Below are 15,405 nucleotides of genomic sequence, written 5' to 3' on the forward strand. Positions count from 1 at the left end.
GCAGCAAGATCATTTTTTTGACAAAGAAAGTGAACCTTCTTTTCTTTCACTTGGCTTTTGAAGTTTGTGGGAGAATTGTCGAAATGCCGCAATTTGCTGCCCGTTGTCTCTACTTTACCGTGACCAAGCGTCAACACAGGTAGCAACTTTCCGTTTGCTACTGCGTTTCTCCCCTGTAGACCCCTCAGTGTCCCTCAGAATCAGTGTCGAGTAAGCTGTGACTGACGGGGCTTCTTCCCATCTGTTTGTGCCGGGCATCTGCCCAACTCCTCTATGCATCAGAAACATGCATTTTCAATCCATGCAACGAGCAAAATGGTTGCTGTGAAATCCCTTTAAGAAATTCCATTATTTAACTAATGTAAATCGCTCGGTCCTAGTTCCAGAGAAGAATGAGAAAGGGCATTAACGTCACTTAAGGCAACCAAAAAAATAGTATTTTTCTGGGGTCATGAGTGTCACTTTTGGCTCTTCCCCTCTTTTCCTTCACTGTCCCATCCAGGCCTCTATAATGGCTCATCCACTTTGCTTTTTTCTTCCACTGCTTTTGCTTCTCTAAGAGTTTCTTGAGTTCTTATTAAAACGCTCCCCAAATAAATCACAATTGCTCTAGAACACCAGCCATCAGGGAAGCATGGAATAAATTAGCCTAAAACACTCTCTTTTTGTACCAATGATGTAGTTAGATTTCTGAGGGCTTCCCAGGACTTTTTTGAAGGTTGTCTTTCAGCATGGTCCCTTGCTCCTAAGGATAGATTTATTTTCAAACTCATTTTTAAATGGATTTCCCTCAATTTCTCTGAGGGAAATTGAATGAATAATGTTCATATCCTGAAAGATGCATACAATTGTCCAAACCATGATGAACTGAGGGTACCTAAGTGTGAAATGGGAGAGGGATGGATGTGTTTCCATGGATGGATGTGACCAAAAATGAGACAGTGATTATAATGCATGTCAACCTAAATAAAGGGTTAAAACAAGGCAAGCTCAAAATTGTCAAAAAAATGAGTTTATTCAGGAATAGCAGAGGAATTGAAATTCTGGACTCATAAACTGTAGCAAGCTATGGGCCCATCCATTGAGGGTTTGGGGAAGGCTGTATTTATGGGGAGGGAATGAAAGAGGGGAGAGTTCAGTGAGAGTCTATTAAAATTGAAACAAACAGAGACCAGCTTTGACTACTCCCTGGGCAGACAAAACCAATCCCATCCTACAAACAAAGCTCAATTCAGCATATTTTGAGAAACCAACCCAACTTGGGTCATTTCTTGTTCACACCTCTGGAAACCATAAGCAAAACTTCCCAAGGTTGATATGAGGCAACCCTTGAATAACTCTCTATCGTTTAAGAAAATTTCAATATGACCAATTTTATGGAAATCAGGCATATATGGAAATCAGTCTCTCACTCCTGAGGGCACACGTGTGCAATTTTTCATTTATATTCTTCAGTCCCATTTTAGGTTGAAATTTTTTTACATTAACATCTAAGCAAACAAAATCATAAGAATTAATAAATTTTAAAACAGCAATAATGAAACCCTTTTTTCCAAAAGCTGGAGATTTGGAAATTTGGTCCTAGTCATGGTGCTATTACTTCTGGTGTTACTATGAGCCAGTCTCTCTTTTTTTTTCTTTAAAATATCTTAAGTGCATTTAATAGTAAATTCAAAAACATGTGGCTATAGTGTTAGAACCTGAGTTAACCATTTGTTTGTTCACTGCATTAAAAAACATTTTCCCCTTTCAGTCTATTCTCATTTGCTGAGTATGAGCCTGTCTCTTAACCTGAGTCCCAAGTAACTCACCAGCACAGTTAGGGTAGGAGGCCTTACAGCCCTGAAAGTATTACTCAATAGATGTACCATAGAGTCTAAAGGATCCTTTTACCCCTTGCAGTAAGCATGATAATGTTCTTTTAACTATTTGTAAATGCAGCCTGATTATGCAAGTGTTTAAACAAAGAAAATGTAGCGTTTCTATTAAATCTTTGGATTAAATATGCTTGTGTAATGAAGTAAATGTCATGTGTACACACTTAAAATTCTAAAAATTTGTTTCTTTTCCTTTAGAAAATTCATAGAAATGGGTTTCATTGATGAAAAAAGAATAGCCATATGGGGCTGGGTGAGTTGTTTTGTATGTTTTATGCCTGTTATTTGGTTCATCATTTTCTAAAGTGTTCGCTTATAAGGTTTCTCATGAAATGTTAATGTTGCAACATAATTTAATCTGTCAATGGAAACAGTCAATTTGGATAATCTGGGCTTCAAAGTGGTGGCTTTAAGTGTTTGTTCCTTTTTTTCAATCATTTAGTTTCTTCCCTGTATAGCAAATTAACTCGTAATTGACACATTTTCACTTAATTTCTGGTATTAGAGTATACTGAACTGAACCATATTCATCAGAACTTTAATTTCCTTTGTTATTTTAGGGTTAATATATTCCTTTTCTTTTATATGTCATCATTTCATTTTCATGAAAAGCTAAGATAAAGTTTGAAATTATACATCTTGGCTGTTTTGATTCTTTTTTTTTCTTGCAATCAAATTCTTTTACCAGACCTAACGTTAATTTGTGCTAACTGGAGAGACATAATTATTTATTACTAGTTATAGATCATGGAGATAATTTCCCACGTTTGAAGAGCTACACAGGTTTTTTAAACACACATTAAAAGGAAGTGGCGACATTTATCAGTCATGGGCAATGAAGTCACTGGAAAGTTTAGAGAAATATGGGAAAGAGTTTAGATTTGCCCATTATAAATTATGATAATTACCCTTCAAAGAAGATTTCCTGTTTCACTTTTTGGTCTGAGTTTGTACATTTGCAAGTCAATTTGCAGCCATTTGTGCTTGGGTTGTTTTTCTTGGCTGTTTTCTCGGAGCGCGGCCTGCACAAGATGGAGGGAATGAAACCCAATATTGAAGGGAATCTGCAGGATTCCACTCATCTCTCAGCTCAGTGACCAGATGAAGAGCTGCTATGAATTTGTGGAAAGTTGTTACTTCAAGCCATTTGGTCCTTCTTAAAACTATCAAATGTTAAGTATCTAAACAGAATGGAATTCAAATGGGTGGAAATAAATGAAATATTTTTATAGTGAAATATTTCAGATAAGACCTTTCTTACCATCCATTTTTATGAAATTTCCTAAAGTAAATCCTTGAAAGATTCACCTTTCGAACTGAACACTTACATATAATATTAACATTTCTCTTAGAGTTTCACTTTGCTTTTACTTCAGTCTTTGAAATAACTGAAAGCCACCTTTTAACTTCACTTCTAGAACATTCTAGGTATAAGTGGTTTGGTAGAGAACCATGTGTGTGGGATGATTTAAGAAACCCACTCATCACATGAAGGATAGTGAGCTTTATCCATGGCTCTGTAACATGTTTCTCTTCTTATTTTTCTATGCTTCTGTGATCATTACACTCCATTCCTTAAATGTCAGTGTTTTTCTGGGTCTGGTCTTCATTCTTGTTGTTCTTCACTTCCTTGGGGAAACCCATGTGGTTTCAAAGATGATGATGACTGCCAGATGCCTGCCACCAGCCCCCTCCTCTCTCTTCTGAGCTCCACATTTCAAATGGCTACCGATCATATTTCCCAAATGTCTTACAGAGGCCTCAAGCTTAACTTGCCCAAGTTAAACGTATTACAGTCTACTTTAAAACAAGTCTTCATCTTTAATAAGGACCTCACCATACACCTAGTCATCCAAATTAGTAAGTTCAGAGCTATTTTCAGCTTCCCCTGCTCCCTGACTCCAATACTCTGTTGATTAGTAAATTCTATCAATTCTGCCTTCAAACATTTGAGTCTATTCTCATCATCCCCACTGACATTGCTTTAGTTAAAGTTTCTTTATATGTAATCTGAATCAGAGCTCCTCAAACTTTAGCTTGCATAAGCATCACCTGGAGAACGTGTTAAAACAGTTTCCAGGCAACCCCCCCCCCCCCGACAAGTACTCCAGTGTGGAGTCTGAGGGTCCACTTACATGGACCATAGATTGGGTGGTCAGGTTTAACTATTCCAGTTACTTCTTAACTAGCCTCCTTGCTTTGGTCTCACAAACTCCAATGTTGCTAATGAAGTTATTGTTCCAAAACACAATTCTTGCCTTGTTGCCTTTTTGCTTACCTATTTTCTAGGGCTACATGTTGACCTCAGCCTAGTGCCCAAACACATTTCCTTGCATGCAAGGCCCTTGGCAATCTGGTTGCATCCTACTTTTCCAGTCTCTCTCCCTCCACTTCTCCCCACTCTTTTTTATTTTTATTTTTATTTTTTTTGTGGTACATGGGCCCCTCACTGTTGTGGCCTCTCCCGTTGCGGAGCACAGGCTCCGGATGCACAGGCTCAGCAGCCATGGCTCACGGGCCCAGCCGCTCTGCGGCACGTGGGATCTTCCCGGACCGGGGCACGAACCCGTGTCCCCTGCAGCGGCAGGCGGACTCTCAACCACTGTGCCACCAGGGAAGCCCTCCCCACTCTTTATGAATAATTTGTTTTATGTCTGTGCTTCCTTTTTCCCATGTGTTGATCAGTCCTGTTCCCTACACCTGCAATGCCCATCCTCTTCTCCCATTCCCCATGTCTTCCTCTCTCCAAAACACAAAATTCCTACTTGTTCTTTAAGACCCAACTCAGATATGAATTTTTGTGCTCCAATAGCTCTTTATACTACTTTTATAGGAACTGCCATGCTTTATCTTGTTTGTGCATTGCTTGCTCTCACAAGAATCAAGGAATGGACTTTGTCTTTCTTCAACTTTGTTTCTCAAATATTTAGCGCAATATTGTCCATCTCACATATCTATGATGCTGTTTAAAATGAATTTAATCCTGTAAGTCAATGTTCCCCCAAAGGTGTCATGTTAGTATCAGGAAATTTGGGGGAAATGTTCTCTGGTCTAATAGTTTGGTAAACTATGAAGTCTATATAATAGTGTATATAGCCCCTATAGTAAAGAATCCTGTTAAATTTTGTTTAATACAGTATTACCCAAAAGTATTTGATTCCATGGGTGCCTCTTTTAGTAGTGGTCTTGAAGTCAGTAGGAAGTGGAATTGGAGCCTTAGAAAGATACTCTTGGCTGCAGAATGAAGAGCAGCCTGATGTTGGGGGAGAGAGTGGTCCAAAGGGCTAAGAGAGCAGTAATACGGGCAACAAATACCAAGGGCCTGAATTTAGGCAGTGAAGAAGGGGACAGGAATAGGTCATAGCTCTGAGTGCTCTTTTATAGTATAACAAGCAGACACCTATGGGAAATTGGAGAAGGGAAAGAGAAAGACGTTGAGAATGACCATGTGGGTTTGTTTAGCTATCACTGTGTTCCATAAGTACCTGTTTCTACGAAGTATTAGCTACCTTAGTGGTCTGAGAAATACTCTAAAGCTAGCCACGCAATTTTTTTCTTTGGTCAATTGGTCAATAAGTGGCAAATCTTACATTTCCCTCCATTATCCAGATTAAGAAGGGGAGAGAAGGCATTTTTATCTTTTTATCTTACACTTTCATTTTTCTGGCACCAAATTAAAGTCCAGTAGCCTGTTTTTTAGCTTCCTCTTAGACATCCACTATGCACACAGCATTATGCCTAGGAAGTGTCTGTTATGACAGCCGTTCTGACCTGGGCAATTTTGTCCCTTAGGGGACATTTGGCAATGTCTGGAGACGTCGTTGGTTGTCAGAACTAGGGGAGTGCTACTAGCATCTAGTGGGTAGAGGCCAGAGATGCTGTTAAATATCCCACAATGCACAGGACAGCACCCAACAAAAAAGAATTATCCAACCCAAAAAGTCAATAGTTCTGAGGTTGAACAACCCTAATTTATATGAAGAAAAATTGAAGCAATTATTCTGACAATTGAAGAGCAGCAGGGGTTTTGCCTAAATTATTAGAATAACAACCTCATTTATGGGCTTTGCTTTGTTAATATAGACCTAGCCAGGTGGTGTTGAATAAGCATTAGTTCGTGATTTAATCTTAGCTCCCTTCTCTTCCAGTGACTAATTATAAGCAATTTGAATTGCTATGTGTGATCAACGATGTAAAAGTAGGACAAATGCACCTCTAATGAAACTATGTTAGACTCTGAACTTAAAACTTCCCAAAGAGGTTGCCCTAATGTAGGGATATAGAGGAAGTGGCTTGTCGTCAGGCATCCTGCTGTTGAGTCTCAACTCCACCGCTTACTCTAAATTTATTCTGAGCCTCAGTTTCCTCATCACGAAATGCAACAATAATTTCCTCATCAAGTCAGTGTGAGAGTTAGATGAGTTAATAGGAAAGTCATATATTAAACAAATATTTATTCTATTCCCACTGTGTTTCAGATTGTATTGTCAGTGCTAGGGAGACATTCATTAACCAGACAGACAAAAATCTCTACCTTTATCGAGTTGGGAATGGTTGGGGAGAAAGGCAATAAGCAAGATAAATAAGTAACATATACAGGATGTTAAACAATGATCAGTGCGATGGAGAAAAGCAAAACCAAGCAAGAAAGGAGCAAGGAGCATCATACAGGATTGGTGCAATTTTAGATTATAAGGATAGGTGAGACTTTTTTTTTTTTTTTTGAGTTAAGACTTCAAATGGGAGGGAGTGAACCATGCCAATTTCTGGGGATAGAGAATTCCAGGCAGAGGGTGGCAGCACTTGCAGAAGTCCTGGGGCTAGATCACGCTTGGAGAGTTCAAAGAACAAGAGGGCTTCCCTGGTGGCGCAGTGGTTGAGAGTCCGCCTGCCGATGCAGGGGACACGGGTTCGTGCCCCAGTCCGGGAAGATCCCACGTGCCGCGGAGCGGCTGGGCCCGTGAGCCATGGCCGCTGAGCCTGCGCGTCCGGAGCCTGTGCTCCGCAACAGGAGAGGCCACAACAGTGAGAGGCCCGCGTACCGCAAAAAAAAAAAAAAGAACATCAAGAGAGCCAGTGAGCAAGAGGAGGTGGGAGGGGGGAGAGAAAGGACACAGAGCCTGTGGGACCACAAAGACTGTTGCAATGACCTTGTCCATACAAACATTAGCTAGTTATTATTATTGTCTGTAGGTGAAATGTTCCAATCTGCATTATAGCTCCCATCAGAGTACTATTCCATAAATCCCTCAAAATTCTGTGCCCTTCTAAGAATGTTTTTAAAGATATCCTTCATTTAAACAAAATGGCAAGGCATCTAAGTGCAAAGGACAAAATTCTAGAATTCTCATGGCCAATCTGCTCCGTGGGTTCTTTTCTTTCTGCAGCCACCCACTCTGCCTTGGAGCCCCACCCATGGGAGAGCAGAAAAAAGTCAGCTCGGGTGGTTTTTTTTCTCTTTTTTTCTACAATAGAAACAGCTTTTCTAAGCTGCCTGAGAATTTCAAGTACACCTTCTTTTATTGTGCTGCTGCTACACTCGTTTGCTTTTACAAATTCCTAGAGGCAATTTGTATTCATGTTGAAAGCATGACAATTTTATTTACATACTGCCCTATTATCTAATCACTGAATAGATACAAGTTAATATTTTTATAATTCCTAAGATTTTGGACAGAAATGTTCAAAACCCTTTTTACTATATGCAAATGCTTTAATTTCAAATGTCACTCCATGCTATTTTCTGTTCTGGGGCATAGGAGGGGAGAAGCAGAACCCAGTATTATAATTTGCAGTGATCACACTTTTCCAATAAAACCATAAACAGTAATCATATTTCTAAAGGACTCAGGCTTACTCTACTTTCATTTAAACCAAAAATTAAGAAGGAAGAAGAAATCTTTTGTTTCAGTAATAGTTGTTGCTAACCTGCTGATCAAAACAGATTATTCTTATGTTTTAAGTGAAAGTTTGATCCTGATAGAGAATTTTCACTTATCAAAATGATTTTTAAACCCACATGTTCCTTCTATTTTAAAATATATTTTTCCTCTATTAAAACACATTTTAGTTCTCCTCCAAGTATAATGAAAGGAGGCCACGGTATAATTGGAGCTGCCACTTTTAGTCTGTGTTTTGTAGCCAAGGGTCCTCAATAAGATTCCCCAGAGTTGGAAACATAAGACTGTAAACTAGTTAGTTAGCATTCTTTCTCTAACAATTGAATTCAGCAAGATGGTTTAGTTTATTCCCTCAGGCCATGTATTTCACGGATTAAGACTAGACCCAGGCCACTGACCTGCTGCCTGATTTCACCACGTCTGTCTCCTGTCTCTCCCTTGCTCTGTAGGGCTCTCACTCCCACTCTCTCTTTCACCCTCTCTCAAGACTGACTTTTCTGTAGCAAAGGATGATAGGATCTCTCCAGACCGGAGGGCAAATGATTCCCAGAAGTTTGTGGCAATAAAGTCCTAAAAGCAAGGCACACCCTTAGTTAGAGAGTCACACTGTCCTCTTTTGATTTGTAAGGATGTTCCTGTGTTGGGGCAAGAATAAGCCCTGAGAGTCACTTCCTAATCTAGCACACACATTTGGGGTGGCGGGGAGAGGGGAGGGGGGAGGAGGGTCTATGTCCCAGAACATAGACCATGCTCCTAGAGGAAGCATCTCTCTCCCAGCAGGTTAATACAGACAAAATTTGCCTTCCAGGGAGAGATGAGCTTTACTGTGACACTCTGTTCATTTCTTCATTTTTAGGAAAAGGTTCAAATTTTCAAGTGACACAGGCATGCATCTCCTTCTGTTATGAGGGTCACATTTCTGAATTACCTACCAATTCCCTGGGGAAGAAAATTGATGAGTGCTAAACCTACTCCAGACTCTGCAATTTGTATCCCCTTTTGTATTACTTCATTTTTCCATTAAGTTGGGGAGGGGGGCATGTAAGATTTTTTAAGACACCAGTGGCTTTTCCTCCTTTGCACTGCTATGCCAGAAATCCTCAAAACAGAATACGTAACACTACCTTATACACAGACTCTGGCCGTGTCTTAAACTACTCAAAAGGTTCTTGAGTCCTCTCCTTGCTGTTCTGTTATGAAAATAAATGAGTAAATATACAGATATAAGTGCTGCCTCACAGGAGTTTTTTGCACGTTGTGGGAAGTATCTTGCTTTTACTTTTGGGGAATGATCTTCTTTTTTGTGTATTTTTTTAAAGTAAAAATCCTGTTTTTGCCATAGCAAGGTCCTGGTTGGAAAAACATAAAGGGGGGAAAAAAAGAATTTTGCAGAAAAATTGCAATTATAGTATCTCTTAAACTGCCCACACCATGTTTGGATCAGCACACCAAGTATTTGTAATTGACTAAGCTGAAATTGTTGTCATGTCTGGTGGAGTTTTCTACCAAGAGTTCAAGATAGACATTTAATCTACCCTATCCATATTCCCCAGCTCCCATCAGCACTTATTGTGAGTAGAATTGCTATACAAATACCTTAGAGAGTTTATGAGAGTCAATCTGGGACTGACTTGTACCAATGTCTCTATAGTCCTACGGAGGGTATGTTTCATCGCTGGCCCTTGCTTCAGGAAGTGGTCTTTTCAAATGTGGAATAGCAGTGGCTCCGGTCTCCAGCTGGGAATATTACGGTATGGAAACATTGCATAAATGTTGCTGCGAAAACATTTAACACATAATTACTCTATATTTAAGGTTGCTAGGAAAACAAATTATGCAGTAAAATTCACCCCAGCATCACTGGGAAAAATATAATCTATAAATGAGGTTGTTTATATGATTCATTATAATCATGTTGCAATAATCGCAGCAATTTTAAGACGAGGAAGGACTCTTCCAAAACCCAACGTAAGTTATTCTCTTCCAGAAACCGTGTGCCCCCTGATGAACCAAATCTTTAAAATCAGAGTTAACCCTGTTTTCACAGACACACACAGGTGCAGCTGAACTAGCTTTTAAGCACATCTTAGGGAAAGTCTGGACGTGACCAAGCAAATCACCGCCATGCCACCATTTGCAGCTGCCTGTTACATTGCTCTAGAAATCAAAGAAACAAAAATTTGTTCAAGAAGTACACCTTCCGTGTGTGCCTATTTTTATGATGAACATCAAGGCAGAACGATTATTTGGAAATAACTCTAATAAATGCACGAAAATTAGCTTTCATCAGATCCTCTTCCCTGTGTTGTGGTGGAAATGGGACAATTGTGACTTGTAGGGAATCTCCATTCAGAGAAAAACGTGTGTGTGTGTGTGTGTGTGTGTGTGTGTTTTGGGGGAGGACTTGGGGGACAAAGTTCCATCCCAAATTAATTAAGACACCAATAAAGGTACTAGAGGTGGCTGCATTTGTGATTTCTTTTAAAATATAATGAGGTCATTCCTAGCTCAACATTCCCCCCACTGAAGAACTTTGGGTAGAAGTGAAAAAGTTTGAGAGCAGCCCTTTCTATCGTTAGCTGCTCCTGTTTCCACAGTCTTCTCCTGCATTGCTTCTCCAGCCCTACTGAGGCAACTTGCAGAGCAAATGACTTGGGTGGAGCGTTACAGTAAAGGGCAGCAAGGACCTTCCTCGGCAGCTCCACCTGGGAGATTGATGAGCAGTTATCAAACTCGGGGGTGGGGGGTTCTGGTTGGTTAATGAAATGACACATATCACATGCAAACAACACACTCATATACTCATATGTTTTACAGCATCTATCTACACAGAGCGATTCATGGGCCTCCCAACAAAGGATGATAATCTCGAGCATTATAAAGTAAGCATTTTCGGTTTGATTTAGGTCATTAATTTATTTCAAATGTGCTAAGTAATTGTAAAGCAGTCATTCAGAGTTTACAGTTTTGCTGGGTCCCCAAAGCAAGTATGATGATCTTTTGTCAGCTGCAAAATACCTCATTAAAAAGGAATTGACTCCTTTTGGATTCTATTTTTTCTTTCCCTATCCTCCTTCCCTAACTTCCCTTTTCTTCATCCCCCTCCCCAGCCCCTACTCCTACACAGCTTGAGCGGGCATCATTTATGCCTAAGGTCTCACTCATATGTAACATATGACACATAAACTTTCAGTTTTTCAAACTAAGAATCAGATGGAAGTAATGCAAATGATGATGAAAATGTGTTGCTCTGACTCTTAAATATTTATCAACCAAAGCAATACATAATTTCAGTATTGGTGCTAAGTCCATTGCACAATGATTTAGCTAGTTTTCTATTAGAACTTGCAGCAACTAAAATGTTAATTTTTCCCCTTTTCCAGAATTCAACTGTGATGGCAAGAGCAGAATATTTCAGAAATGTAGACTATCTTCTCATCCACGGAACAGCAGATGGTGAGGTTTAAGCAAGACTCTTACACATAAAAATACTGAGCCAGCATCACTTTGTTTAAGAAACATTAAGCATCCTCCTATGCCTGTGCTCAGGGTCAATACCTAAGAGTCAGGGACATTTCCATAAGCGAGTGTGATTACTCACTGCTGACAATGTCAACTGCATGACTAGATAATTGTTGGTGTTCATTTCCAGGCGGTACATTGTCACTCTGTGCTTTCTGGTATTTAACGGCACTTTAACTCTCTCTCTTTGTTGCAGATAATGTGCACTTTCAAAACTCAGCACAGATTGCTAAAGCTCTGGTTAATGCACAAGTGGATTTCCAGGCAATGGTACATAATTTTGTTTCACTCATGTTCATGGCCTTAGACCCCTAAGCTAAAAGGAGGACTCTTCTTTTTTTTTTTTTTTAACACTAAAACCTGACAAGGAGGCTGTTAAGGTAGAGTAGACAGAACATTAGCAAATGACTCTTGGATTTTTCATGAACTCCCTGAAGGACACTAGTCAAACCATGTCACCTCTGTTGATCCCAGTTGAGTCATATATAAAATAAAGGCATCCACAAGCTTAGAGGAGCTTCTAGCTCAAACATCCAATAGTTCTGTGGTCCTACGTATTAAGTGTAGCTATGTGCTTAGAGTCCCTGTAAAATCTGAGAGGCTCAAAGAAGCTAGAAGATTCTGTTTATTCAGTAAGAAGCAATCGCAGAATGTTATGAGACCTCAGAGGCTCCCTGAAATCAGGTGGTTCCACAGAGTTAGAGCATCCTTCCAGCTCTGTGTTCTCAGTGCCTGGCGTGTGGTCGGCCCTTCACAGAAGGTCATACTTTTACTGAGTAAATGAATAAATGAGCTAGCTGTGAAATCCGGTTGCATGAAGAATGGGAAATGGAAACAGAGAGGAAAATAAGGCAAAAGCCAAAGCAAGGGACACAATCCCTGGTGGCTATTGTTCCCCTTCTTCAGAGAACATAAATTCTCCCTCACTTGCTTATGTTGCCCAAGCACCTAGAAAAGGAAACCCCCATCTTTTGGAAATTTGGTTTCTTAAAATAATTTAAAGAGGGTGAGGTGAGATTTTTCTGATTTTTTTTTTACCCCATTCACCCATTTTTGAAATTGTGATTCCCAAAGTAAATTCAACTCATAAGTACATAGCATTACATCAATAACCACTAGCCACCTTTATTCAGTGAAAGCAATAATCTTACTGGCAACTCTCCAGCAATAAAGTTTCAATTTGTAATACCATCTCCTATGGAGGGTGTTTACAGTTACACGTATTGTGAATTTTCTGCAACAGATAGGAATTAGATTCATGGAATTTTTGAGCTAGAAAGAGCCTTAGAGAAAATCAAATCCAACCCCCTCATTTTTCAAATGAGGAAACCAAGCTCCAGAGCAGCAAAGTAACGGACCTAACGCCCCAGCTCTGGAACCCAGGATGCTGGCCGCCGTGGAAGTTCAGCCACCGAGATCTCAAAATAGAAGTTTGAAAAATATGAAACAGTAGTGAAGGTTAATAAAAAGGCTTTAAATCTTCCTGTTCTAAATGTTTACCTGTAACCTATTTTATTTATGCAAGTGTTCTTAGGTAGAATTCCAGCCATAATATTAGAAAAATTATCAGGTCCTGAGGGGACAAAAAGCCAAAGCTGGATGCATTGTGTGTCTGCAGGAATAAAACAGGTTTCTTCCCTTTGTGTTTCAGTGGTACTCAGACCAGAACCATGGCATATCCGGCCTGTCCACGAAGCACTTATACACCCACATGACCCACTTCCTAAAGCAATGTTTTTCTTTGTCAGAGTAAAAACGATGCAGATACAAGACTGTATCACAATCTGAACACTTCCTATAAATGCCTCAGACTGTTTGCTTGTTTTACTCTTTATGCTGTTAAATGTTGGTGTAAACAAACAAACGAATGTTGTTCTGAAGGCTGACAGAGAATTCAGAGGACTCAGAAGTTCAACCTAAATATTGTTTACATTTTCTGGCACTCTGTGAAAGAAGAGAAAAGGAGGCCATACCTTTTGCTTTGGACACAGACAGTGTTTTATCACCTGTTCGTTTGAGGGGAAAAAGAATAAAGTCAGAAGTTAAAATGCTATGATTTTCTCAGTGTGCATTAATTTCAGGTTCCCGTTTCTATCAGAGAAAGAAATGTTTATGTTAGGCAAGTGCTTGAATAATATTAGGGTGGTCACGAAGGAGAAGAATCTAGAAGCAGTTTTGGATTTTTGTAATTAGAACTCCAAATGCTGGAACACACAGCTCAGAGTGTGCAAAAGCATTGTTCAGAAATCAGGTTGGCAATGCATTTTGTAGAGGCACCCTGACGTTTGCACTCTGTGCTGTCCCTCCAAGAAATGTTTATTAAATTTCTCCCAGAAGATTTCTTCAACATTGCCAAAAGCATTTGATAAAGATAAAGTCAGAATTTTGGATCCAGGCTCCTTTTAAGAAATGCTTCAAATTTGGAAATGTTCCTATTTTGGATCCCTTTTTAGAATGAGTAATGGTTAACTGTTTTCTGATTGCTAAGCCACACCAAACTAAATAAAACAAAAAATCAGATAAAATGGACTTCAACAGCTGGAGAAGGAAAATGTTACATCTGGAGCTTATTCTGGGGTTTTAGTTCTATGTTACAGGGTTTATTTTGGAAAAGAAAAAAAAAAAGAGCCATAATGCCAGCAATCCCAAAGGCAATGCTCTGTCAACAACTGTCCCCATCAATTAGAAACATAGGCAGTACGCCATCTCTGTGATGGCCACGGAATTAAAAAGATCCACAACATGTCACCAGAAGATGTCTTAAATGAATGCTGAAAGTATCATGAAGCCGCTGCCGAGAGGACTTTCCATTGACATGGTTCCCAGCATTCAATTGCCCTGGATGATTTTTCCCCATCCTTGGTTTGATTCTTCCCAGTGTCAGGTAGAAGACCCTCACACCTTCCGTCATGCTGTATAACTAGAAGAGCCAGTCCAGGCATGGAAACTTACAGCAGGCAGGGACCTCAAAGGTCATACACCACAGACTCTTCTAGAGTTTTCAGACCTTTCTCAGTCCAGCACTCTTTCTCCTATGACTTTCTGAAATCATGCTCCCATTCAGGCCACAGAGTCCCACCCACCTCACCTGTCAGGAAGGGTACTTGGTGGAGGTCAGGGAGCCCGGGCAATACCCTCACAGATTCAGGACTGGCCACAGCCCCTCCTCTGCACATCCATACAATGGGTGATGCCCTCAGGGTCAGAGGGAAGCTACTACTCTCCTTTTCTGTGCCACATGGAGCAGCCTGTGAAGCAAGCCCAAGAGATTTCTGCATGGTTTTCTCCCCATTCGCTCTCTCCAGCTAGGAAGGGGAGACGAGCCAACAGCCCTTTTCTAACACTCTGTTAAGGGAGACAGCAGGGCAATTTTGTAATTATTATTTGTATAATAAGGAAGTCTTGTTACCCCAGCTTATCTTCCGCCTTTGTGGAATATGCAAACCTGGTGTTTAATATCAATGTGCAAGAAGTGGTTTCCAGCCTCAGGCCTTGGCTCCCACTGCCACAGAGGCAACTTCTACAAGACAGATCTAACTGCGTCATTTTCTCAAGTAGAAACCTCCAGGGATTCTCCATGGTCTGTAAAATAACATTGTAGATATTCTATGTAGAACATTTTCATCATCACAGAAAGTGCTATTCGATGGTGCTATCCTAGAGGAATCTTCACAGACCATATCTTGGAACATAGCATAGGGTAGAAGCTCGCCAACCAGTGAATGATTGAACGACTCTGTCTACATGGAAGACTCAGGTTTTCTACATCACCGTTGAGGCAGCCTCCCCTGACCCCTCAGGCGCGCCTCAGGACTATCAGTGTGTGTTTATATACTTATTCATCCATTCAACAACCATTTATTGAGGCTGTCTGTATACCTGACAAGGCTTTGAGGACATAGTGCAGAGTAAGGCAGCAACTAGAGTGGCAGGGTTGTTTTTTAATTTTTTTTTTAACATTCACATTTTGTACAGCTTTACTAGATTTTTCTTTTGGCTTGGAAAATAAGAGGTACATAAAGTACAAAGATTTTAGTAGAAAATACGAAATTAAAAGGGATGATTAAACGTCTTACCTTTTCCATTTGTAGGAAGTGAATTATAAT

General features: G+C 40.0%; 1 protein-coding gene across 2 annotated transcripts in view; it reads left to right on the forward strand.

Annotated features, from left to right (window-relative positions):
* Positions 1-13,350, forward strand: part of FAP (fibroblast activation protein alpha) — a 71,124-nt gene extending 57,774 nt beyond the window's left edge. For both annotated transcript variants that reach the window (XM_060152769.1, XM_060152768.1), the window contains 6 exons: positions 2,076-2,130; positions 9,429-9,528; positions 10,595-10,659; positions 11,161-11,233; positions 11,496-11,569; positions 12,951-13,350. In XM_060152769.1, coding sequence (XP_060008752.1) covers positions 2,076-2,130; positions 9,429-9,528; positions 10,595-10,659; positions 11,161-11,233; positions 11,496-11,569; positions 12,951-13,052 — 469 coding nt within the window. In that variant the 3' untranslated portion in view covers positions 13,053-13,350. The remainder of the gene's footprint in view (positions 1-2,075; positions 2,131-9,428; positions 9,529-10,594; positions 10,660-11,160; positions 11,234-11,495; positions 11,570-12,950) is intronic.
* The last annotated feature ends 2,055 nt before the right edge of the window (positions 13,351-15,405 follow it).

This window comes from Lagenorhynchus albirostris, chromosome 6 (assembly GCF_949774975.1).
Source record: "Lagenorhynchus albirostris chromosome 6, mLagAlb1.1, whole genome shotgun sequence".
NCBI lineage: Eukaryota > Metazoa > Chordata > Mammalia > Artiodactyla > Delphinidae > Lagenorhynchus > Lagenorhynchus albirostris.